The 24224-nt window shown below is 42.9% G+C and overlaps 2 protein-coding genes and 1 long non-coding RNA gene across 3 annotated transcripts in view; 1 reads left to right on the top strand and 2 right to left on the bottom strand.

Annotated features, from left to right (window-relative positions):
• LOC110520414 (partitioning defective 6 homolog alpha) overlaps positions 1-14747 on the bottom strand; it is a 45605-nt gene extending 30858 nt beyond the window's left edge. Inside the window, exons 1-2 of the mRNA XM_021597725.3 lie at positions 14396-14747; positions 4612-4834 (exon numbers count right to left, since the gene is read on the bottom strand). Coding sequence (XP_021453400.2) covers positions 4612-4834; positions 14396-14491 — 319 coding nt within the window. The 5' untranslated portion in view covers positions 14492-14747. The remainder of the gene's footprint in view (positions 1-4611; positions 4835-14395) is intronic.
• LOC149985466 (uncharacterized) lies at positions 14114-18433 on the top strand. Its single transcript, XR_016492338.1, has 2 exons — positions 14114-15757; positions 15904-18433. It is a non-coding gene; the product is annotated as an uncharacterized LOC149985466 (long non-coding RNA).
• Positions 18434-21442: 3009 nt separating this feature from the next.
• Positions 21443-23753, bottom strand: LOC149985465 (uncharacterized). Its single transcript, XM_090221970.1, has 8 exons — positions 23379-23753; positions 23115-23291; positions 22963-23024; positions 22794-22880; positions 22665-22706; positions 22423-22596; positions 22308-22343; positions 21443-22209 (listed from the first exon to the last, which is right to left on the bottom strand). Exons 1-7 carry the CDS (start codon positions 23557-23559, stop codon positions 22308-22310), a joined length of 759 nt encoding a protein of 252 aa, XP_090078096.1. The 5' UTR covers positions 23560-23753; the 3' UTR covers positions 21443-22209.
• Positions 23754-24224: the final 471 nt, after the last annotated feature.

Here is a 24224-nt window from a genome sequence, read left to right as displayed (position 1 = left end):
CAGTAGTATTGCAGAGGGTTACCAAATTAAATGAAACTAAATGAAACTACATTTTGATGAGGGAACAAACATATTTCCTGTTACCATACGGTTAGTAAGTGGAACTATAGCCAGACATTTAGCCCGTTGAAAGGCTGACAGGTGTTCAGCTATCCAGGACACTAAAGAGCATCCCCCATGAGAACAGGAAGTAGCTATGTTGTCAGTCGGTGGCAGCCGAACAGAAAAACTCCTGCTGAGTGAACAAATAGAGCTCAAAGATTCTGATTGCTTTTGTCTCCTGAGCCATTCAAATTAATGATCAGAGTTTTGTCTGTAAAGCGAGGAGGCATTTTCCAGCTAATGAGTAATTAGCAGGTGTGCTGGATCTCCTGGAGCATACAGGGATGATGGCTTCCTGTTTATACACAGATAAACATTCACTGTGCAAGCTATGGCTTTGTTATTCAACTAGGCCTATCTTCCACATATATACTGCAGATGCTGTAGATGAGAACAGGTAGCAAACACTGAGATGGATTGTAAAAAGATATCCCTATAGCAGTCTCTTTTTCTCCTTCTCATTCTATTTCAATTTCCATTCCTCACTTTTCATCTCCATCTTTGGGTTTTTCTCTTGAAGCCTAATTCTAGGACCACAGAGCCGACTAGATCTCATTAGCTACATTCCTCGCTCCCCTGGTCTGTGCTGAACGTAAGGCTCCCTCTGAGCTTCCCTCCCCCAGCCGCCAACCCTCAAAGCCGTACCTCTCAGTGCACCTCACAAATGGCATTTCAGTTGCTCTTCCTGAAATGTACTATTCCAGCATGCCACTCTAAGCATCCACGTCATCTTTGTCCAGCCAGTGTTATTGCTCCTAACCACACCCGTGTTGACCTCATCTCAGGCCCCAGCAGGGAGGTTTCTGTGCTCCCCACAATGACAGGCAGAGCAGGGCCCTGGCCCTGGTGCTGATGCAGCAGGAGTCACTCCCACAGAGAGCCATGGACAGAGGCAAAGCTGCACAGCCTCTTTCTCTTCTGACTGACACATAGCACACTAAACCATTAGAGCTTCGGCGACCACACAGAGGGGGGTTGAACTACAGGGCACTACAGGGAATCTCCTCTCTACCCACAGCTGAGCACATACCAAAGATGGTTAACTAGAATACCCATCTACAGTGCCTTGCGAAAGTATTCGGCCCCCTTGAACTTTGCGACCTTTTGCCACATGCACGCCCAAAAATTGGGCGTGCAAAATTATTCAGCCCCTTTACTTTCAGTGCAGAAAACTCTCTCCAGAAGTTCAGTGAGGATCTCTGAATGATCCAATGTTGACCTAAATGACTAATGATGATAAATACAATCCACCTGTGTGTAATCAAGTCTCCGTCTAAATGCACCTGCACTGTGATAGTCTCAGAGGTCCGTTAAAAGCGCAGAGAGCATCATGAAGAACGAGGAACACACCAGGCAGGTCCGAGATACTGTTGTGAAGAAGTTTAAAGCCGGATTTGGATACAAAAATATTTCCCAAGCTTTAAACATCCCAAGGAGCACTGTGCAAGCGATAATATTGAAATGGAAGGAGTATCAGACCACTGCAAATCTACCAAGACCTGGCCGTCCCTCTAAACTTTCAGCTCATACAAGGAGAAGACTGATCAGAGATGCAGCCAAGAGGCCCATGATCACTCTGGATGAACTGCAGAGATCTACAGCTGAGGTGGGAGACTCTGTCCATAGGACAACAATCAGTCGTATATTGTACAAATCTGGCCTTTATGGAAGAGTGGCAAGAAGAAAGCCATTTCTTAAAGATATCCATAAAAAGTGTTATTTAAAGTTTGCCACAAGCCACCTGGGAGACACACCAAACATGTGGAAGAAGGTGCTCTGGTCAGATGAAACCAAAATGGAACTTTTTGGCAACAATGCAAAACGTTATGTTTGGCGTAAAAGCAACACAGCTGAACACACCATCCCCACTGTCAAACATGGTGGTGGCAGCATCATGGTTTGGGCCTGCTTTTCTTCAGCAGGGACAGGGAAGATGGTTAAAATTGATGGGAAGATGGATGGAGCCAAATACAGGACCATTCTGGAAGAAAACCTGATGGAGTCTGCAAAAGACCTGAGACTGGGACGGAGATTTGTCTTCCAACAAGACAATGATCCAAAACATTAAGCAAAATCTACAATGGAATGGTTCAAAAATAAACATATCCAGGTGTTAGAATGGCCAAGTCAAAGTCCAGACCTGAATCCAATCGAGAATCTGTGGAAAGAACTGAAAACTGCTGTTCACAAATGCTCTCCATCCAACCTCACTGAGCTCGAGCTGTTTTGCAAGGAGGAATGGGAAACAATTTCAGTCTCTCGATGTGCAAAACTGATAGAGACATACCCCAAGCGACTTACAGCTGTAATCGCAGCAAAAGGTGGCGCTACAAAGTATTAACTTAAGGGGGCTGAATAATTTTGCACGCCCAATTTTTCAGTTTTTGATTTGTTAAAAAAGTTTGAAATATCCAATAAATGTCATTCCACTTCATGATTGTGTCCCACTTGTTGTTGATTCTTCACAAAAAAATACAGTTTTATATCTTTATGTTTGAAGCCTGAAATGTGGCAAAAGGTCGCAAAGTTCAAGGGGGCCAAATACTTTCGCAAGGCACTGTATACCCACTGGCCTGTATAACATTGTGAGCCTGATGGATAATTATATCAAGTGGTAATTGAATCATGGACTCTATCCTGTAACAATCACAAAGCAGCTGGACTTGGCTAATAAAGAAGGATAATAATGGGAATTTCATTAAGCTATTTTTTATGTTACAAAATAAAACTGATTATGGAACAGGATGGTCCTCTAAACCTGGGAACAATAGGAGCCATTCTCCAGATTAACATTTCCAAATGAATTATGCAAACAAACAAAACAATAAAACAGCATGACATAGAAAGACTGGACTATAAACAATAGGGGAGTGACTTTTAAGAGCATTAATGGGCAATATCCAGAATGCAGAATTGGTTTTGATCAAACTCACTGACCGTGATGGGGCATTAGGAATGGAGGGGTATAGATGGAGATAAAGAGCTAGAAACAGAGCGTGGTGGGGAAGAGAGGGGAGCATCCGAGGTATAGTGTGTTTCAGGGCAGGCTGGGTGAGATAAGGGTGAGGAGTCATCCCCAGCCCCAACTCCAGCCCCAACTGCATCCCCAGCTCCATCCCTATCCCCAGCTTCAGCCCCAGTCCCACCTCCAGCCCCAACTGCATCCCCAGCTCCAGCCCCAGCTCCATCCCTATCCCCAGCTTCAGCCCCAGTCCCAGCTTCATCCCCAGCCCCAGCTCCATCCCTATCCCCAGCTTCAGCCCCAGTCCCACCTCCAGCCCCAACTGCATCCCCAGCTCCAGCCCCAGCTCCATCCCTATCCCCAGCTTCAGCCCCAGTCCCAGCTTCATCCCCAGCCCCAGCTCCATCCCTATCCCCAGCTTCAGCCCCAGTCCCAGCTCCAGCTTCACCCCCAGCTCCAGCTCCATCCCCAGCTCCATCCCTATCCCCAGCTTCAGCCCCAGTCCCAGCTCCAGCTTCACCCCCAGCTCCAGCTCCATCCCCAGCTCTAGCCCCAGCTCCAACTCCCTCCCCAGCTCCATCCCCAGATCCATCCCCAGCTCTAGCCCCAGCTCCAACTCCCTCCCCAACTGCATCCCCAGCTCCATCCCCAGCTCCATCCCCAGCTCTAGCCCCAGCTCCAACTCCCTCCCCAACTGCATCCCCAGCTCCAGCTCCAGCCCCAGCTCCATCCCTATCCCCAGCTTCACCCCCAGCTCCAGCTCCATCCCCTGCTCTAGCCCCAGCTCCAACTCCCTCCCCAACTGCATCCCCAGCTCCATCCCCAGCTCCATCCCCAGCTCTAGCCCCAGCTCCAACTCCCTCCCCAACTGCATCCCCAGCTCCACCCCCAGCTCCAGCCTTAGCCCCAGCTCCATCTCCTCTCAGCACAGCACTCTGCCTCTGCATTCCTGAGGGCTGGCACAGCACCAGACAGCCCCACCCACTGAAGCAGGCCAGACTGGCAACAATGAGCAGAGCCCCAGACACTCATCCACTCACAATACAAACAACAACTTCATCACCATTGCCATACTGACTGACTCTCATATTTCCATCATCAGTCACAATAAGAAATGCAGCTGTCAACAGCAGAACCCTTTCTGCTAACAATTAGACAACAGCATAAGACATAACACAGTATTTAATCATGAACACACACTACACACTGCACTACTCTATAATTTTCTGCTAGCTCACCTCAAAACTAATTTCCATGATTGACAACTGATTTAAAAACACATCAACAGCGTCGATAACAAACAAGCATCAACAGTAGCACTGGCAAACAACTCACTTCAACACAACAGTCAACAGCCATTGGAACAAAAACACAGTGACTCCAATTGCAATAAGGTCAACATCAATAGCAGAGAGCTTTAGCCAACAATGTACGCTAAAAATGAGGTTTCCCCTATAAATAACTCTCCTCTCCTCTCCCACCCCATCCCTCTCTCACTTCCCTTCCTCCCCTCCCCTCCCATTCCTCTCTCCATGCCACAGCCTCACCTCTCTTCTGGATGATGATCCTGAGTAGTGGATTGGCTGAGGACAGGGCCTTGTAGAAGTTGTCATCGTTGTTGATTGGCAGCAGGTCACCATAGATGTCCGCATATCCCAGCAGCACCTCCACACTGGGGATGCGGTGAACAGTCTGCAGCAGTCGGTAGAACTCCTGAAAGCCACCGGTGCCGCTCTTCTTCAGAGCGAAACGCCTGTACTCCGCCTCAAACTAGAACACAAAGGTCAGAGAACATTGTGCCATGAAAACAATAATGCAAACTCATAACGAATGGTGCAGCAACAAACCCCAAACAATTGATCTAGACTCCAATAAAAGCCTCGGCCATAACATTGCTCTTCACAAAATCATTTAAAATTCCCCTCTATTGCTTTTCATGAATGCATTCTGGTCCTCATAACATAACATAACCTAGGTATTAATTTGACTAGACATAGAACTAAACCTATAGACATGGTCCAGTATGTAACAACTAGGACCATGTTCTGAGATGTCTCACTAGGTGCGACACGGTGGAGTGTGGGTCATTGTGAGGTAGCTGTGTAGCACAGATACATAAAGATCGTTTAGGGGACAACACAAGCTGTGAGATATGCTTGTCTGTCTGGAGCTGCTGCCCTGCAAGGCCAGTGAATTTATCTCTGTGGTGCGTATCACATGGAAACACACACAGAAGGTTGTGTCACTCCTCTCACATAATGTGCAATCCCATCCTTGTCTGGTGCCACAGACTTCCTCAATCACAAAGACAGGGCGACAGATAGAAAACAGATTGGCAGACAGACAGATTACAGAGGGAAGGAAAAACAGGCAGGCAAGCAGAGAGAGGACGGGAAAACAGGGCTAGACAGTCTGGAGTGGACTGAAGAGTGCTGGATGGTGCACCATCAGCTTAAGTCCATTGGGTGTTTTCATAATAGCATGATTGACTGGTTTGACTGGTTTGTGTGACAGACCATATTGACAGACTGAAACAAATAATGAGTACTTGAGAAAATGAGTGGTCCAGGGCTTAATCACCTTTTCCTCTCACCACCCTACCTCTGCAGGGGTTTACTACTGAAGAAGAAGAATATATTGCATGCCTTACTGGACAGAAAGGGTGACTGATTATGCCATTTCCACCCATTCACCTATAACACAGCTTCTGAGCTTCAGTCTATTTCACAAAGATCAGAGCAGAGCTGCAGGGGAAATCACCATATTTATAATGACCATCAGAGATACAATGCACACTCTCGTCTCAACTCTCAACACATCATCTCTGTTTGCTCTTTATCTCCTCTGATGGTGGTATCTATGGGGACATGGAGTTCTCATTTTGTAACAATATCAAGGAATGCACTCTGGAGAACGAAGTCAAACATTATAGCTTCAATTCCTTAGTTCTCTTCATACCTTAATGAGCCATTTGGGTGGATACAGTAAACGACGTATGGGCAGGATGGCTTCTATCAAGTATGATCAACTCTGCCTAAATATCACCTTCATACCAAGTAATCAAGTGAAAGAGTATTTGAGTGTGAGAATATAGAAGGTGACGGTAAATGTGTAAGAAAACAAATCAATGAATGAGTGAGTGCTGGACAAGTTAGTGTAGAAGATTCTACTGTATTCCCAACCGTCCTGGGGCTCCAATGTGCAAAACATCTTTGCTGAGTCAAGAAAGTCTGTATTAGTTAGCCGAGGCCAACCCTCTGGAGAACCGTGTAAAAGGCTGTAGAACAGGGGAGCTAACGATGGGCCTATTTGTCTTCAAACCATTTTGAGATGCAGTGCTTCAGCTGAGGCACATAACTGAAATACTAACAGAATTAGAAAGAATCCACTGTCAACAAGTTGTTAAAAATCACTGCTGAGGAGAGCCAGACAGACAGTGAGGCAGTTAGTTGCACATTACACTGCAGAGATATTGCCTGTATAGATTTCCCTATTAGAGTTTAACATCACAATCAGTAGCATATTGTTTGAATTTGATAAACACACATGAACTGTGCATTCAGACTAGCGGTCGACCGATTATAATTTTTCAGCGCCGATACCGATTATTGGAGAACCAAGATTAAACGACCGATTATTATATATATATATATATATTTGTAATAATGACAATTACAACAATACTGAATTAACACTTATTTTAACTTAATAAAATACATCAATAAAATTAATTTAGTTTCAAATAAATAATGAAACATGTTCAATTTGGTTTAAATAATGTAAAAACAAAGTGTTGGAGAAGAAAGTAAAAGTGCAATATTTGCCATGTAAGAAAGCTAACGTTTCAGTTCCTTGCTCAGAACATGAGAACGTATGAAAGCAGGTGGTTCCTTTTAACATGAGTCTTCAATATTCCCAGGTAAGAAGTTTTAGGTTGTAGTTATTATAGGAATTATAGGAATATTTCTCTCTATACCATATGTATTTCATATACCTTTGACTATTGGATGTTCTAATAGGTACTTTAGTATTACCAGTCTAATCTCGGGAGTTGATAGGCATGAAGTCATAAACAGCGCAATGCTTGAAGCACAGCGAAGAGCTGCTGGCAAATGCAGGAAGGTGCTGTTTGAAGGAATGCTTACGAGCCTGCTGCTGCCTACCACCGCTCAGTCAGACTGCTCTATCAAATCATAGACTTAATTATAATATAATAACACACAGAAATATGAGCCTTAGGTTATTAATATGGTCAAATCCAGAAACTATCATTTCGAAAAACAAAACATTTATTATTTCAGTGAAATACGGAACCGTTCCGTATTTTATCTAACGTGTGGCATCCCTAAGTCTAAATATTGCTGTTACATTGCACAACCATCAATGTTATGTCATAATTATGTACAATTCTGGCAAATGAATTACGGTCTTTGTTAGGAAGAAATGGTCTTCACACACTTCACAACGAGCCAGGCAGCCCAAACTGCTGCATATACCCTGACTCTTCTTGCACAGAACGCAAAAGAAGTGACACAATTTCCCTAGTTAGAAGAAATTCATGTTAGCAGGCAATATTAACTAAATATGCAGGTTTAAAAATATATACTTGTGTATTGATTTTAATAAAGGCATTGATGTTTATGGTTAGGTACATATTGGTGCAACGACAGTGCTTTTTTCACGAATGCGCTTATTAAGTCACCCGTTTGGCGAAGTAGGCTGTGATTCAATGATAAATTAACAGGCACCACATCGATTATATGCAACGCAGGACAAGCTAGATAAACTAGTAATATCATCAACCATGTGTAGGTAACTAGTGATTATGTTAAGATTGTTTTTTTTATAAAGATAAGTTTAATGCTAGCTAGCACCTTTCCTTGGCTCCTTGCTGCACTTGCATAAAAGGTGGTCAGCCTGCCACGCAGTCTCCTTGTGGAGTGCAATGTAATCGGCCATAATCGGTGTCCAAAAATGCCCATTACCAATTGTTATGTAAACTTGAAATCGGCCCTAATTACTCAACCATTCCACTTAATCGGTCGACCTCTAATTCAGACCATACTAGATACAAACTGAATTGGTCCACACACACAGACAGCATCGTGAAGAAGGCGCAGCAGCGCCTCTTCAACCTCAGGAGGCTGAAGAAATTCGGCTTGTCACCAAAAGCACTCACAAACTTCTACAGATGCACAATCGAGAGCATCCTGGCGGGCTGTATCACCGCCTGGTATGGCAACTGCACCGCCCTCAACCGTAAGGCTCTCCAGAGGGTAGTGAGGTCTGCACAACGCATCACCGGGGGCAAACTACCTGCCCTCCAGGACACCTACACCACCCGATGTCACAGGAAGGCCATAAAGATCATCAAGGACATCAACCACCCGAGCCACTGCCTGTTCACCCCGCTATCATCCAGAAGGCGAGGTCAGTACAGGTGCATCAAAGCTGGGACCGAGAGACTGAAAAACAGCTTCTATCTCAAGGCCATCAGACTGTTAAACAGCCACCACTAACACTGAGTGGCTGCTGCCAACACACTGACACTGACTCAACTCCAGCCACTTTAATAATGGGAATTGATGGGAAATGATGTAAATATATCACTAGCCACTTTAAACAATGCTACCTTATATAAATGTTACTTATCCTACATTATTCATCTCATATGCATACGTATATACTGTACTCTATACCATCGACGGTATCCTTATGTAATACATGTATCACTAGCCACTTTATACTATGCCACTTTGTTTACATACTCATCTCATTTGTACATACTGTACTCGATACCATCTACTGTATCTTGCCTATGCTGCTCTGTACCATCACTCATTCATATATCCTTATGTACATATTCTTTATCCCCTTACACTGTGTACAAGACAGTAGTTTTGGAATTGTTAGTTAGATTACTTGTTATTTCTGCATTGTCGGAACTAGAAGCACAAGCATTTCGCTACACTCGCATTAACATCTGCTAACCATGTGTATGTGACAAATAAAATTTGATTTGATTTGATTTGATTTGATTGTTAAAGGTCCAATGCAGCTGTTTTTATCTCCATATCAAATCATTTCCGGGTAACAATTAAGTACCTTAATGTGATTGTTTTCAATTAAAATGGTCAAATATAAACAAAAATAGCTTCTTAGCGAAGAGCAATTTCTCAAGCAAGAATTTTGCTAGGACTGTCTTCGTGTGGTCTGAGTGGGGAAGGGGAGGAGAAAACTAGCTGTTTTGGGAAGAGAGGTTTGGAACTCTCTTTCTTATAAGTCTATTAACTAATATACCAGGCAGGCCAAAACTCCATCCCACCAAAACAAGCTGAAGTTTCAGGTGGTCTTTTCAAACAGCTCTTACACTAAAAGGGCATTATCATAATTTTCACAATTTCACAGTATTATTCCAGCTTATAGTGTGGAAATATACATAAAACACAGGTAAATCGTGTTTTTAACTGCACTGGGCCTTTAATGATTTTGACATCAAATCAAATGTTATTTGTCACATGTGTCGAATACAACAGATGGAGAGTGAAATGCTTACTTACAAGCATTTAACCAACAATGTAGTTTTAAGAAAAATAAGTGTTCAGTAAAAAATAGATAAGTAAAAAAATGTAATTAAATAACTAATCATTAAAGAGCAGCAGTAAAATAACAGTAGAGATCCTATATACTGCTACAGAGTCAATGTGTGTGTCATGTCCTGATCTTAGAGATCCTTATTATTCTCTATGTTTGGTTAGGTCAGGGTGTGACTCGGGTGTGAAAGTCTATGTTTTCTATTTCTTTGTTTTTGGCCAAGTGTGGTTCCCAATCAGAGGCAGCTGTCTATCGTTGTCTCTGATTGGGGATCATATATAAGTTTCATTTTGGGTTTTGTGGGATCTTGTTTTCTGTTTAGTGGTTTTTGCCTGACAGAACTGATCGCTTTAGTTTTGTTTTTTGAATATTAAAATCATGAACACTTTCCACGCTGCGTCTTGGTCCACTTTTCATTCAACAAACGAGAGCCGTTACAGTGTGGGGGCACAGGTTAGTCGAGGTAATTGAGGTAAAATGTACATGTAGGTAGAGTTAAAGTGACAATAAATAGATAATAAACAGAGACTAGCAGCAGTGTAAAAGGGGGGTGGACAATGCAAAAAGTCAGGGTAGCCATTTGATAAGCTGTTCAGGAGTCTTATGGCTTGGGGGTAGAAGCTGTTAAGGAGCCTTTTGAACCTAGACTTGGTGCTCCGATACTGCTTGCCGTGCAGTAGCAGAGAGAACAGTCTATGACTAGGGTTGCTGGAGTCTTTGACAATTTTTAGGGCCTTCCTCTGACCGCCTAGTATAGAGGTTCTGGGTGGCAGGAAGCTTGGCCCCAGTGATGTACAGAGCCGTACGCACTACCCTCGGTACTGCCTTGCGGTCAGAGGCCGAGCAATTGCCGTACCAGGCAGTGATACAACCAGTCAGGATGCTCTCGATGGTGCAGCTGTAGAACCTTTTTGAGGATCTGAGGACACATGCCAAATATTTTCAGTCTCCTGAAGGGGAATAGACTTTGTCGTGCCCTCTTCATGACTGTCTTGGTGTGTTTGGACCATGACAGTTTGTTGGTGATGTGGACACCAAGGAACTTGAAGCTCTCAACCTGCTCCACTACAGCCCCGTTGATGAGAATGGGGGTGTGCTTGGTCCTCCTTTCCTGTAGTCCACAATCATCTCCTTTGTCGGTGATCAGGCTTGCCATTGTTGTGTCATCGGCAAACTTAATGATTGTGTTGGAGTCGTGCCTGGCCAAGTAGTCATGAGTGAACAGGGAGTACAGGAGGGGACTCAGCATGCACGCCTGAGGCGCCCCTGTGTTGAGGATCAGCATGACGGATGTGTTGTTACCTACCCTTACCACCTGGGGGCGGCCCGTCAGGAAGTCCAGGATCCAATTGCCGAGGGAGGTGTTTAGTCCCAGGGTCCTTAGCTTTGTGATGAGCTTAGAGGGCACTATGGTGTTGACTGCTGAGCTGTAGTCAATGAATAGCATTCTCACATAGGTGTTCCTTTTGTCCAGGTGGGGAAGGGCAGTGTGTAGTGCAATAGAGATTACATCATCTGTGGGGCGGTATGCAAATTTGGGTGGGTCTAGGGTGTCTGGGATAATGGTGTTGATGTGAGCCATGACCAGCCTTTCAAAGCACCTCATGGCTACAGATGTGAGGGCTACGGGTCGGTAGTCATTTAGGCAGGTTACCTTAGTGTTCTTGGGCACAAGGTCTTACTCACATCGGCTACGGAGAGCGTGATCACACAGTCATCCAGAACAGCTGATGCGCTCATGCATGCTTCAGTGTTGCTTGCCTCAAAGCGAGCATAGAAGTCATTTAGCTTGTCTGGTAGGCTCTTGTCACTGGGCAGCTTGTGGCTGTGCTTCCCTTTGTAGTCTGTGATAGTTTGCAAGCCCTGCCATGTCCGACGAGCGTCGGAGCCGATGTAGTACGATTCAAACTTAGTCCTGTATTGACACCTTGCCTGTTAGATCGTTCTTCGGAGGACATAGCGGGATTTCTTATAAGCTTCCGGGTTAGAGTCCCGCTCCTTGAAAGCGGCAGCTCTACCCTTTAGCACAGTGTGGATGTTGCCTGTAATCCATGGCTTCTGGTTGGGGTATGTACGTACAGTGACTGTGGGGACGACGTCATTGATGCACTTATTGATGACTGACGTGGTGTACTCAATGCCATCGGAAGAATCCCAGAACATATTCCAGTCTGTGCTAGCAAAACAGTCCTGTAGCTTAGCATCTGCGTCATTTGACCACTTCTTTATTGGCCGAGTCACTGGTGCTTCCTGCTTTAGTTTTTGCTTGTAAACTGGAATCAGGAGGATAGAATTATGGTCAGATTTGTGAGGGAGAGCTTTGTACGTGTCTCTGTGTGCGGAGTAAAGGTGGTCTAGGGTTTTTTTCCTCCTCTGGTTGCACATTTAACATTCTGGTAGAAATGAGGTAAAACGGATTTGAGTAACCATGCATTAAAGTCCCCGGCCACTAGGGGCATCGCCTCTGGATGAGCGTTTTCCTGTTTGCTTATGGCCGGATACAGCTCATTGAGTGCAGTCTTAGTGCCAGCATCGGTTTGTGGTGGGAAATAGACAGCTACGAAGAATATAGATGAAAACTCTCTTGGTAAATAGTGTGGTCTACAGCTTATCATGAGATGAACCTCGAGACTTCCTTAATATTAGATTTTGTGCACCAGCTGTTTAAAAATATACACAGACCGCCACCCCAACCTATGTCCCCGATATCTCCGTCTCTTTCTCCTGCAAATTTTTATTTTTTATTTTTTTACCTTTATTATTTTTACCTTCTTGCCTTTACCAGGCAAGTCCGTTAAGAACAAATTCTTATTTTCAATGACGGCCTGGGAACAGTGGGTTAACTGCCTGTTCAGGGGCAGAACGACAGATTTGTACCTTGTCAGCTCGGGGGTTTGAACTCACAACCTTCCGGTTACTAGTCCAACGCTCTAACCACTAGGCTACCCTGCCGCCCCGAATTACAAGGATGAATTACGGGGATGAGGGCCTTGTCGGGTGTCTGAAGTAAATCCTTTGCGTCCGACGCGTTAAAAAAAAAATCTTCTTCCAGTACGAGATGAGTAATCGCTGTCCTGATATCTAGAAGCTATTTTTGGTCATAAGAGACAGTGGCAGAAACATTATGTACAAAATAAGTTACAAATAACACGAAAAAACACACACAATACACAATTGGTTAGGAGACCGTAAAACAGCAGCCATCTCCACCGCCGCCATTGTATAGGATCTGAGTAGTGAACATCAGAGGTATTAACCCTATATTTCTTTTACATACACTCAGCTACCAATTTTGCTTTGTCTGAGAAAGAAGTGCATGGAGGCATGAGGTTTTGCTTTTCACACTAGCTCATTCTTGTCTTGAAATGAAAACATGCAGTCTAAAGGAAAATTACAACCACTATTGAATTTGAGCTCTTGTGACAGCTATAATTAGATATTATTTCGCAACAACTTTATTCCTATTGAATTTCTAACTCTTTGAGTACTCTTTATCTTCGGGGGATCCATGGAGCCATTGCAAGTTGTACATTTGCAAAAACATGTGTTGCCAGGACAGACAATGTGTGAAAGAAGTATTGTCCTCACTAATATTTTAATAATAAAGGACACCTTAACCAATATGTCAGAGTATATTTGACAGAAGGTCAATTGGTTTTAAGGTGATACACTGATGAAGATGATGATGATGATAAATGATAATAAATATATAATTTATTATCTTCAATGTTTTTTTTACAGTTAGGCTAAGGTACTGTATTGGCTATTATGGCCTATTCAATTATGGGCAATTCTTAAGCATTGGGGTTCCCGAGTGGCACAGCGGTCCAAGGTACTGCATCTCAGTGCTAGAGGCATCATTACAGACCCTGGTTCGATTCCAGGCTGTATCATAACCGGCCGTGATTGGGAGTCCCATAGCGCAGAGCACAATTGGCAACAAGGCTGGGGTTGGCTGTCATTGTAAATACGAATTTGTTCTTAACTGACTTGCCTAGTTAAATAAAGGTTAAATCATTTTTGCCATATGGTTTGTAGGTTTCATGCATAGCCTAATTAACTAGCCAGGCCCTATATTCTAATTAACCACGTACAGTTACGCTCCATTCTGCACCATAGCAGCGCGCTACAATGCATAACAAAAATGACAGAGCAGAGAGCGACTATGCAAACTGTCATAGCCTCCTAGCGTGCATGGATAGGGTTTCTTTCCACTAGTTACCAAAGCCACAAAGTAAAAATGGGCTATATCGTAAAAATGTATGAAAACAAAAATGATCTTTTTAGTCTTCATTTAAGTTTAGGATTAGGTATACTATTAGGTATAAGATTGCCATTGTGGTTAATATTAAGGATAGGTTTCAAATCAGATTTTAAGTAGATACATATTAGAAATAGGCGGGGTTTACGACTTTGTGACTGTAATAACTAATGACGACCCCCATGGATAGAGACAGACACGCTCGCGCCCGGAACGTCGTGGTGACAAGCATAAATCAAGGACACGAACGTCAGTGTTTCGCGCTCAGATATTATTAGTTTAGGGGGATTCAAGAGCGCCGTTGTGACAGGTAGTGCAATACGGACAATCCCATTTATAGGCTACATCCTGATTTTGTTAGCCCTGTGTACCGCGCGTGCCTGATACGGTAGCCTACCAACCAATAAACCGCGGTCTACCGGTTCGTTCCACGGTAACCGCATTATGAATGTGAAATGAAATAGCCAGCCACTTACTTTGCTTTTGACCTCGACCACATTGTTCGTGTTTTTCAATGGGGTCCTCTGATGCCTTGACATTTTTGCGCGTTGAACCCCGGTGGATTGAACCATCCACAGGCTTTCCTCTAAGCAGGTTTGAGTAGATAGTCACTTCGTTGTAAACAAATTTGCCCGCAGTAACATGGGGCTAGATAGACGCACAGGTAGGAGTCCTGGTGCTGTAATAGGAATCAGATCTATATCTGTTCTCCTCACTATGGGCAGAGCAACACCACTGCCTCAATAACAATGACGTCAGCTAGACACGCCGCTTGAAGGCGGGGATCTGGTCGTGCGTGGTGTCAGATGAAATGTTTCAGTTGGTGTTGGTTGCCCTGGAGACCAGGAAGCATAGAGCAGGTGAGACAAGGCTAAAGATGGAGGATAAATGAAGATAGTTAGCGAAGCGACAGGATTTACTCGGCCCAAAATCTGTCAATGAGATAAGCCCTTTTTTGTATGGTCTATGAGAGAGTGAAGTTACGTGAAGCTTATTTGATCGAATAGAAGTTTCTTAATGTTTTTTTAGGCTGTACAAATGTACATATAAAAGTTGATGCACGTGGTATTCCGGCAACTTTAAGAAAAACAACATATAATGCTTTCAAGTAGGATTTGTGGTATTTTACCTGTGGCAATGTTTATATGACCTTACAAACAGGCCCATTTTTACCACATTATTGCCCGCATACACATTTTATGTGCATGCATGCCGAGGAAAAGTGTTGGTAGTGGTGTGCAGATGTGGGCGGGCATCTATTTTAATCAATCAATTGAGAATATACCCCATCAATAAGTGATCCATTATTAATTTATTGAGGCAGGTAATACAATTGTTCAAAATAATAGATTTTTTATTTTATTTTTTATTTTACCTTTATTTAACTAGGCAAGTCAGTTAAGAACAAATTCTTATTTTCAATGACTGCCTAGGAACAGTGGGTTAATTGCCTGTTCAGGGGCAGAACGACAGATTTGTACCTTGTCAGCTCAGAATAGCATACTTTTGGTTGAATTAGGCATATGTTATGGGCTGTGCAGCCATGACGGCACCATCCAAATGAAATCAATAGTTTGTTATTTTGTTCATTAACAAGACAAATCTACCCGATCACAGTCAAAACACGTATTTTATTTTAAAAAAGTGATATTTTGAAACAGAGCCCAATCTCATGCTTTTCTTTATGCAGGTTTCATCTCTTTTGTACCCTCAATCCACTTTGTTAGGCCACATGAATAGGGTCTTACCTTCATCATGACCTTGTGTAATCAGTATCAGTCTGGGTATCTCTGACGAAGGAACGTGGTTTTGGTATGGCATGGACCCTACTAAGTTATGTAAGTGCCTCAAAAGCTTTCCAGATTAGGATACTAAGGATTAGATTGTTCATTTTGTGTTGTTAAATTCACCAACGAGATGTTTGTGATCTCAACCTTCTCTGTTTCACCCCTGTATTTTGTACCATATTTCTCTTTATTCACAGTTCAACCTGTTCAGACTGGGACAATGACAACATCCTGACTAACAGCTAAAACCTAACCAGATCTCTAGAAGCAAATGTATTTAGTGTGGAGGTCCCTCCCGGGGCCCCACCGTGTCTCAGATGATGGAGAGAGCTGGAATGCAGGAATGTGGAGAGATAATCCTGCAACCTCAGTGGATACTGCTCAACGCCTGCCAGTGCTTTGATCTTCACACCGCTGCCAAGGGGGACAAGCAATTTCCTGAGCTCTTCTCAGAGGAAGGTTCCTGTAAATGCATGTTCCATGTCAGCACACAGGTATCCAAGGAGCCTACCCACATGAACACAAATCTATTTAATTTGGTTAATGCTGCTGATAAACAGATTCTGCTCATAAAACTCCTCCATCACCCGGGAGGAAAGGGTGCATGTCAAAGAAACCCTATACGTTTGCAGTTTCACCTCTGTAGCCGCACCCTTGAGAGTCACAGGACAACTTCCATCAGAATTTCCACTAGTTGTTGCCTAATAATGTAAGCTACTGTATGTGAGTCAGCCATGTCAGGTTTCTGAGCAGTAATGTTGATAAGATATATAATGCTCCCACCACTGACTCCCTGTCCTTTTGGCGACTGCCCTGGAAAAACATTCTCATCTATCAGGAATGTAATTCACTCTATAGTGACGGAAAATACTACTAAGACAAGGTTTTCTCTGTGAAATATTAAATTAACTGGTATCCTGAAATGCAATATTTTTCTAGAACAAAGTGATGTATTTGTCTGACGTCTCTAATTTGGGGAAACTACAGTAAACTACTGGGCAAATCAGAAGCACAAGCACGGAAATCTAAAGCCCTGTGATAGCTGATAGATAGAGGGGTGGGGGGGACAGGTACAGGTGACGACGCTCAAGTGATGTTTCCTCTTTGAGATGCCTCTATTCATATCCTGCTACCAAATAGACAATGGGGGGGGGGGGGGGGGGGGGTTCAGTCTCATGTTTGTTATTCCTGTTGCAATATTCAATAGCTGCCACAGTCCCCCTGTTGTGGTATTTACTACCTTACCACGACCACCTCTCTGGTTATGCACCTTTTCACGTCCTCTTCAAAGATAACATTTATAAATTAGATGAATCTACTTAATTGCCAACAGTTGTCTCCTCCACACCTTTTCTCTGATAAGATTTTATATGGAAAAAAAATATGCTGTACCTTTACTGTAACTTATCTGAGCAATAATACATATTCAAACTTGAACCAATAGTACTGAAGAATTGCCTGGGTTAAAGAATTTAAGAGAGACACCCAATGATAGTGCAACAGAGCAAGCAGCAGATGTTTAAATGATTAATGAGATAGAACTGGCGGCCTTTTTTTCATTGAAATAAAGGGTCTATTAGTACTGTAAATATACATAGGCAAGCCATCCCCCAGTAAACACAACACAGTGTACCCAAGGTGGATGATGCAGGTGGAACCTGTGCAGTGCTCTAAATTCTGAAGAAAGTCGTGTGGAATGCTGTAGAAGATTCCTGGGGTGGTTGAGTAATGTTGTCAGACCAGCCTGTCTGCTCTGGGCCATGCATACCCTCAGTTCTATGACTCCCACACCTCAGCAGGTTACCAGGCCCGATCCACTGGCTCAGAGCAGCCTGGCTACCTACCCAGCATTCCTCTGGCTTTAGTCAAAGGATTCCGGCATGGTGCAGGGAAAGTTGCTGTAGAGGTCCCACACGTCTTACTGGAGGATTCAAACATTTCTGAGTCAAGCATCAAAACAAAAAGAGACTTAACTCTGTGAGGAATGTTTCACGGTGATGGGGGACTCTAATATACTTTGAAGGAGACACTAGTGCAGAGACAGTCGTGAGAAAGAACCACTCAATGTTGGCCTACAATCAGCCATGTGCATTCATAGCCCTAAGGAGAAATACAAGCTTGTGCACATTCTTTCTTTAAATGTATTTTTGTCTGGTCGAAATGCCAAGCGTGACACATCATATATAAGCTTGTTTAGCTGTTTGTGTCCCTTGAAGATAAAAAGTACTTAGCTTATTTGAATGCTTGTTTTATCTATTTACTCATCCATAAATCCATAACATTTCAGTGTGATTAATCATGACTGTGTGAGGATTTAAGATTGACATAACTTAAATAAATTAGACTGGTGAAAACAAGCATTATTCTTGAGATTTGAGTACTGTAACTGGAATGTGAAAGGTCACCATGATCACCTGACTGAAACGCATGCTCTTTATTCTCCAGTTGAGGGAGATACTGTCTGTGTGTGTTTGCGCACGCATAGTGTATTCGTTTTTACAATGGCCTTGTTGTGTTTCAATGAAGTCATGAAAGATCCTTATCTGATATCAGCACATAACATACCTTTCTGAGACGGCGAGATTGTGAAAGGAAAAAGCATCCATTTATGTCTTGTAGATATCATTGGTCTGTCTTCTCACCAATTCTATTCATCAGTTGTCATGCTTCCCATAGTTCTGTCCCAAAGCCATTGGTCAAAATAAATGCTAATTCCAGATCCATTTATATATGTCTCTATGTTTATTTTATTACCAGGTGATTGAAGATCAAAATAGTCCATCACATTTCCTATCCACCACATATCCAATGTGTTTTGGGGAATTTTCTGTTGCAAGTGGTCTCACAGCATACCATTGCTCTGAACAATTGGTCACTCATGCCACCTTGTGGACATAATGCATTATCTCCCATTGGCGAATATTTTTTCATTATTTCACAACTAGGGTCTTCTGAGGGGTCCACTGCTTAAATTGTCCATCTATTTTGTCTTCTACTGGTCTTGCCATGAAAAATGTACTGCCCAATTCAGCTACAGATGGCAATACAAAAGTATTAGGTAAATGCTAGTCTATATGTTTGCTGAATAGTTAGTTAGTAGGCCAGCCATTGTTGGGGAAAAGGGTTGGTTCTAAGGTGCAGCCCAGGAAGAGTAAACATTAACATAGGTAAAGATGCATGAACTAAAGAGAGCATGAACTACTCCTTCACACATACATTATCCATATGTGATCTCTCGGTCCCATCTCCCAAGTCAGTGAGTCAACACAAAGGAGTGTTGGATGATAGTTAATGTATTGCCAAGCTGCAATGATGGGACACAGTATAGATGAATGCTCAGTCTTTAAAGGGTTATTAACAGCACTCCCATAACAATTATCCTTATAGTTGCTGTTTAATATACTAACAAAAATGACATCTAAATGCCTATAAAAGTTATAGTGATTGTAATAGTGGATTAAACTATTTCTAGTAATTCCTAGTTTACTATAATAAAAACATATACATCATTTTCAAATGTTCTCATGTGTACAACAGAATAAACTAAAATCATACATTTTAGTATACAAAATATATCAAATGAACCTGAAAAGTGACTTAAAGTGATGAAGAAATAGAATGCACCACACAGTACTTTCTGGGCTAACAACCAGGCTAACAGGCACAGCTAACAAGCTAGCTGGTGCTCATGAGCTTATAAAAACATTTATACTTCGTACAATCGTCAACAAAATATTACCTGCAATAATGGGACACAGTACATTGATGAATGTTCAGTCATCAAAAGGATATTAACAGCACTCCTAACGAAGATGCATTTGAGTTACAACGGGGCAAACTTACCTAGCATAAAACCCACATGGGAGAGATTAGATTGTTATGACCTAATGACAACTTTATGACAGTTTCTATCCCAGAGCCATTCAACTTTCAAGTCACCCACAACAAATCTCTATAGACCTGGGGCCTGTTGCACAAAACTAGGATAAGGGATTAAGCCAGGATATCTTGGTGATCCTGGCTCAATTGATCCATAATCCGGTTGCACTAAAGATGGATAGGGGGCAGGAGGATATGTTATGGTATAAATTACCATGGAGATTTATTCTGTGGAGCTAGCCTGCTCCAGACCAGGCTAAATTCCAGGATCTATTTAATCTCATCCCTAATGTCAGTCAGCAGTCACCACAAATGGAAACCAATAGTTATTTCACTGCTCACTATACATTGTTATCACATATAACTAGACCCACTGTTATTTAAACGTTTGTGATCATTAATTTCAATGATTTTGGATAAAAAATGATTTTTAGATGATGTTGCTATCATTAGATAATTTACAGTTTCCCATAGACTATAAGGCTATATATAAAATGCTAGAATATTAGGGCCACAGAGGGGAAAAAAACACAAGTCATAATATTGTAACCAGTTGTTTTAAAGGAGGACAGTTGTTAAAATGACAGATGTGGGGCATTTCGTGAAATTGTACTTCAGTATGGTTTCATAAACAAAGACATGCTGATGTGCCAGAATATTAAGTATCACATTGTCATAAGTATCAAAACTGTAAAAACAATATGTAGCTTTTCTGCAGAAAGAACCAGCCTCATAAATTTATGACTTTATCCTTTTTCTTCAGTGTGGCCCTAGTACTCTGTCATATAAACAAATACACATTCCATATGAATATAAAAACACAATGTGTAACATTATGTTCCTTTATTGAATAAGGACAAAACAAAGCAGGTAAACCATCAGCTCCTTTCAAAACTGAAGTCACAGTGACTCTACAAGATGGAAAGCACAGAATCTAAGCATATTATACAAAATGATACATATACAGACCTTTGAATGTGTATAACACACCCTGCATGTCTGCACACTAAAATAAATGCAGGACAAATCCATACACATCAACTGAACAGACAAATGAATGGATGCAGTAGCCTCCCTGCAGCCTTGTATTACACACAGTATACCGCACAAACATCATAAGAGGCCAAATTCGTCAAAAAACGAACCCAAAAAAACCCAAATTCCTCTGCCACCGCAGGACATATTTAACCAAAATTGAAAGCACACATACTAACTAAAATAATTCAACACATATTGGTCCCTCAGCAGCCGACCACTGTCGTCATCAGGGAAGATTGCCGGATTGTCCCAGTCCATGGCTGGTGGCACTCTGGGGGCCCTCTCCTTCCTCAGGCAGGCCACATTGTGGAGGACAGCACAAGCCACAGTAATATCACATGCCCTAACAGGGCTGACCCTTAATTTGTGAAGGCAGTGAAAGCGTGCCTTCAGGAGGCCAAAGGTCATTTCAACTCTGGCCCTGGTCCTGGCATGGGCATGGTTGTAGGCCTGCTGTGCTTCCTGGGGGTCTGTGAAAGGTGTCAGGAGAAAAGGCTGGCAGCCATACCCCCTGTCTCCCAGCAACACACCAGAGAATTCACCTGTCAACACAAAATCTCATCATTACTACCTCATAAACACAGTGATATTCTTGACACAGCCATGATGGTTATAAATAGGGGTTGTGTGGCTTACCTTGTGATAGGCACTGATAGATTTCAGAGGCCCGAAAGATTCTGGAGTCATGGACTGAGCCAGGCCATTTTGCCACAACATTGCTGATCACACAGTCAGCATTGCAGACCATCTGAAATCATAAGATGAGGAATATTACACCAATCAATGCACATCACTGGCAATGCAGAGTGTTCGTCAATGGACAATATCAAAAAGTTATGTTCACCTGAACATTAATGCTGTGAAAGGATTTCCTATTCACAAAATCGGCCTCATGGGCACCTGAGGGGGCTTTTATCCTTATGTGTGTGCAGTCCACTGCACCAATGACATTGGGGAAACCTGTCACACAAAGTAATGAGTATCCTACTATGTGTTAACAGTTGTCCTGTAATTTGTAGATCCTCTTACCTGCAATCCTATAGAACTCCTCTTTGATGTCACAGAGTCTTCTGTGGCCAGGGAAGGAGATGAAGACATCTGCTAATGCTTTGATAGCCAGACACACACTCCTTATTGTGCGGCAAATTGTGGCCTTGTTCAGCTGTTCTGCATCCCCCACTGAGTACAGGAAGGCTCCACTAGCAAAAAAGCGCAAGGCCACACAAACCATTTGCTCCACACTCAGTGCATGGCTCCGTGCAGTGCGGTGCTTAATCCTGGGACCCAGTAGTCTGCATAGATACCTGATGCCATCTGCAGAAAACCTGTATCTTTCATATAGATGGTCATCAGGGAAGGCCAGTGGGTCCAACCGGTCCCTGAAGACCCTTTCTCACCTGAAGGCTCTCCTCAGCACAAGTGCTTCTTCATCCACCACATCTCGCACGAATGGGCATGCCATTGTCAGAGCAGAAAGGAACACACAATTTTGGGCCTTCATATAGGCTAGTGGCCACACCTGGTGCTGGGGGGGGGTGGGCAAAAGAGGGCGATGCCTTATAACGATGACTTGGTTGTACTGATTGCTGGGAAAATAAAAAAAACCTTAGAAAGATGCCACCGTCCTGTGTGCTCACAATAAGAGCTCATATGTCATGGCTCACTTGACTTTACGAGAATATACCTAATTTTTATTTTGAGCTGTGTCATCTTCTTGGAGCTGGGGGAGGAAAGAAAAATAATGATTAATACATTTGTGTTACAGTTAGCATACAGTGTACATTGAAGGCATATCTCACCTCCCTCTCAAGTTTTTTTATTTCAAGGTCCAGTTTCCTAATTGTCCTCTTTTTTATTTCGAACTCCAGTGCAAGATTTTCCATCTTTTTCTTCTTGTACTGAATGTCTATGTCTGCCAGTTCTATTTGGCACCGGAGGTGGTTGCCATACAACTTTCTGATAGCTTGTGAGCTCTGTGAACACAATACAATTAGCGCAGCTGGAATTTGGCAGGATGTGGTGTCCTTTTATTAATACGCACTATGTTGCCAGGCTGGTTTTCCCACTGTATAGCATCTGGGTCCTGTAAAAGAAATTCGATTTTTTGATTTTGATGAGGACTCCTCACCATTGTAGAGTAAATAGTACTTTCACAGTCTTAACATGATACCTCATGCCTTCTGGAATCCAGAGAGATGGTCTCCTCCTCATCATCGTCTCCATCATGTGCTGTTGCTGCTGCACTGGGGCCTTCACCCTATCACATTTAATCGGATTCATATTGAAGCTAGTAGACAAGACATGCCAGGCCTACAGTATGCCTTTGATGGAGTACTCACTGGATCAGCATCGTCTGGTGCTTGTGCTGGTGGCTCTAACAGGAACACAGTGCTGCCAGACACTGCAAGGCAATAGGTAAACCAAAGTCAGACAGTCCAAATTGATTCAATATGAATGTGGTTGTATCCCATGTAGAGATGGAAGGACATACCTTGAATGAAGCGGGTGGCATCTTGGGAGGAACCTATGCTCGTCTCTTTCCCCCCAGGGATCCCCTCTAAGACGGGCCTGCCTTTATTTAGCTCCAAGGCCATGTCCTCTGCTGGGGTAAGGTCAGCCTTTGGTGACCCACCACCCGTGCCTTGTCTGTGGGTATTCTTTTTCACTGCTAAAACAGTACAGACAATGTGTGAGCAGGCACCTTCTGGGTACAATATATGCTTGTGCTTTGTTAAATATTAGTCAGGGACCATACCATTCTGCAGAATGTTCTTGTATTTGATTTTGACCTGCTGCCATGTCCGTTTTGGCCCGTTCATGTTTAATCTACACACACACACACACACACACACACACACACTTAATGGAGTCACACTGCAAAAAATTACTTGGTATTTTTGTCTTGTTTTCAGTAAAAATATCAAAAATTTTATCATAGCTTTATACAGTGTGATGGAGTTACTTTACACAATTTCACTCATATCTGCAGTGCATTTCAATAAAAAAAAATTACCGTTTCATAATTACAGTACAACTGCATTTTTGGAGATGTGAATTAAATATTTGAATTGTAATTGTGATGTTTCAGCGGAGCGGTGAGTGTGTAATTGTGCACTACTTACGCATTCAGGCGGTCTGCAATACTTTGCCACGCGTTTTCTCTTTGCTTTATCACTGTGGCGGTGTTGCCTTTCTTCTTAATTATATATTTTACCTCCTCGTATGCCTCCATGAGGATTTGTGCTTCCGACGGGGAAAAGTACGCGGCTCTAGTTGCCATGGTAAATCAGTTAATCTGTGATCTGTGGCGGGGTCTATTTGAGTGAGCCGTGAGCGCGCACCTATCCAGGATTGGTTTCACCTGGCTTAATGAATCCGTGTCTGCTCATCCTGGCTTGGTCTTTGTGCAACCAATTAAGCCTGGACGCACATGTTTTGGCTTCATTGAGCTCAGCTGAGTCATTTATCCCGGATGTCTTAATTCTACTTTTGTGCAACAGGCCCCTGCTGTGGATTACCCAGAATTTGTTTTTTCTTCAATTAGGTTTAATGGCGGTTGGCATCCAATATGTTGCATTACCGCCACCAACTGGACTGGTGT

This window comes from Oncorhynchus mykiss, chromosome 1, assembly GCF_057628025.1.
Source record: "Oncorhynchus mykiss isolate SJ-2025 chromosome 1, ASM5762802v1, whole genome shotgun sequence".
Lineage (NCBI taxonomy): Eukaryota > Metazoa > Chordata > Actinopteri > Salmoniformes > Salmonidae > Oncorhynchus > Oncorhynchus mykiss.
Note: the sequence above shows the minus strand (reverse complement) of the source record. Positions and strands in the feature narration are given on the sequence as shown.

Excerpts from the sequence above, each read along its gene's own strand:
- LOC149985465 (XM_090221970.1), bottom strand. The coding sequence starts at position 23,559 with ATGATAAAATTTTTGATATTTTTACTGAAAACAAGACAAAAATACCAA. Across the intron at positions 23,292-23,378 it reads CAAGAACATTCTGCAGAATG|CAGTGAAAAAGAATACCCAC; the intron begins GTATGGTCCCTG and ends GTACTGTTTTAG. Across the intron at positions 23,025-23,114 it reads TGCCACCCGCTTCATTCAAG|TGTCTGGCAGCACTGTGTTC; the intron begins GTATGTCCTTCC and ends ATTGCCTTGCAG.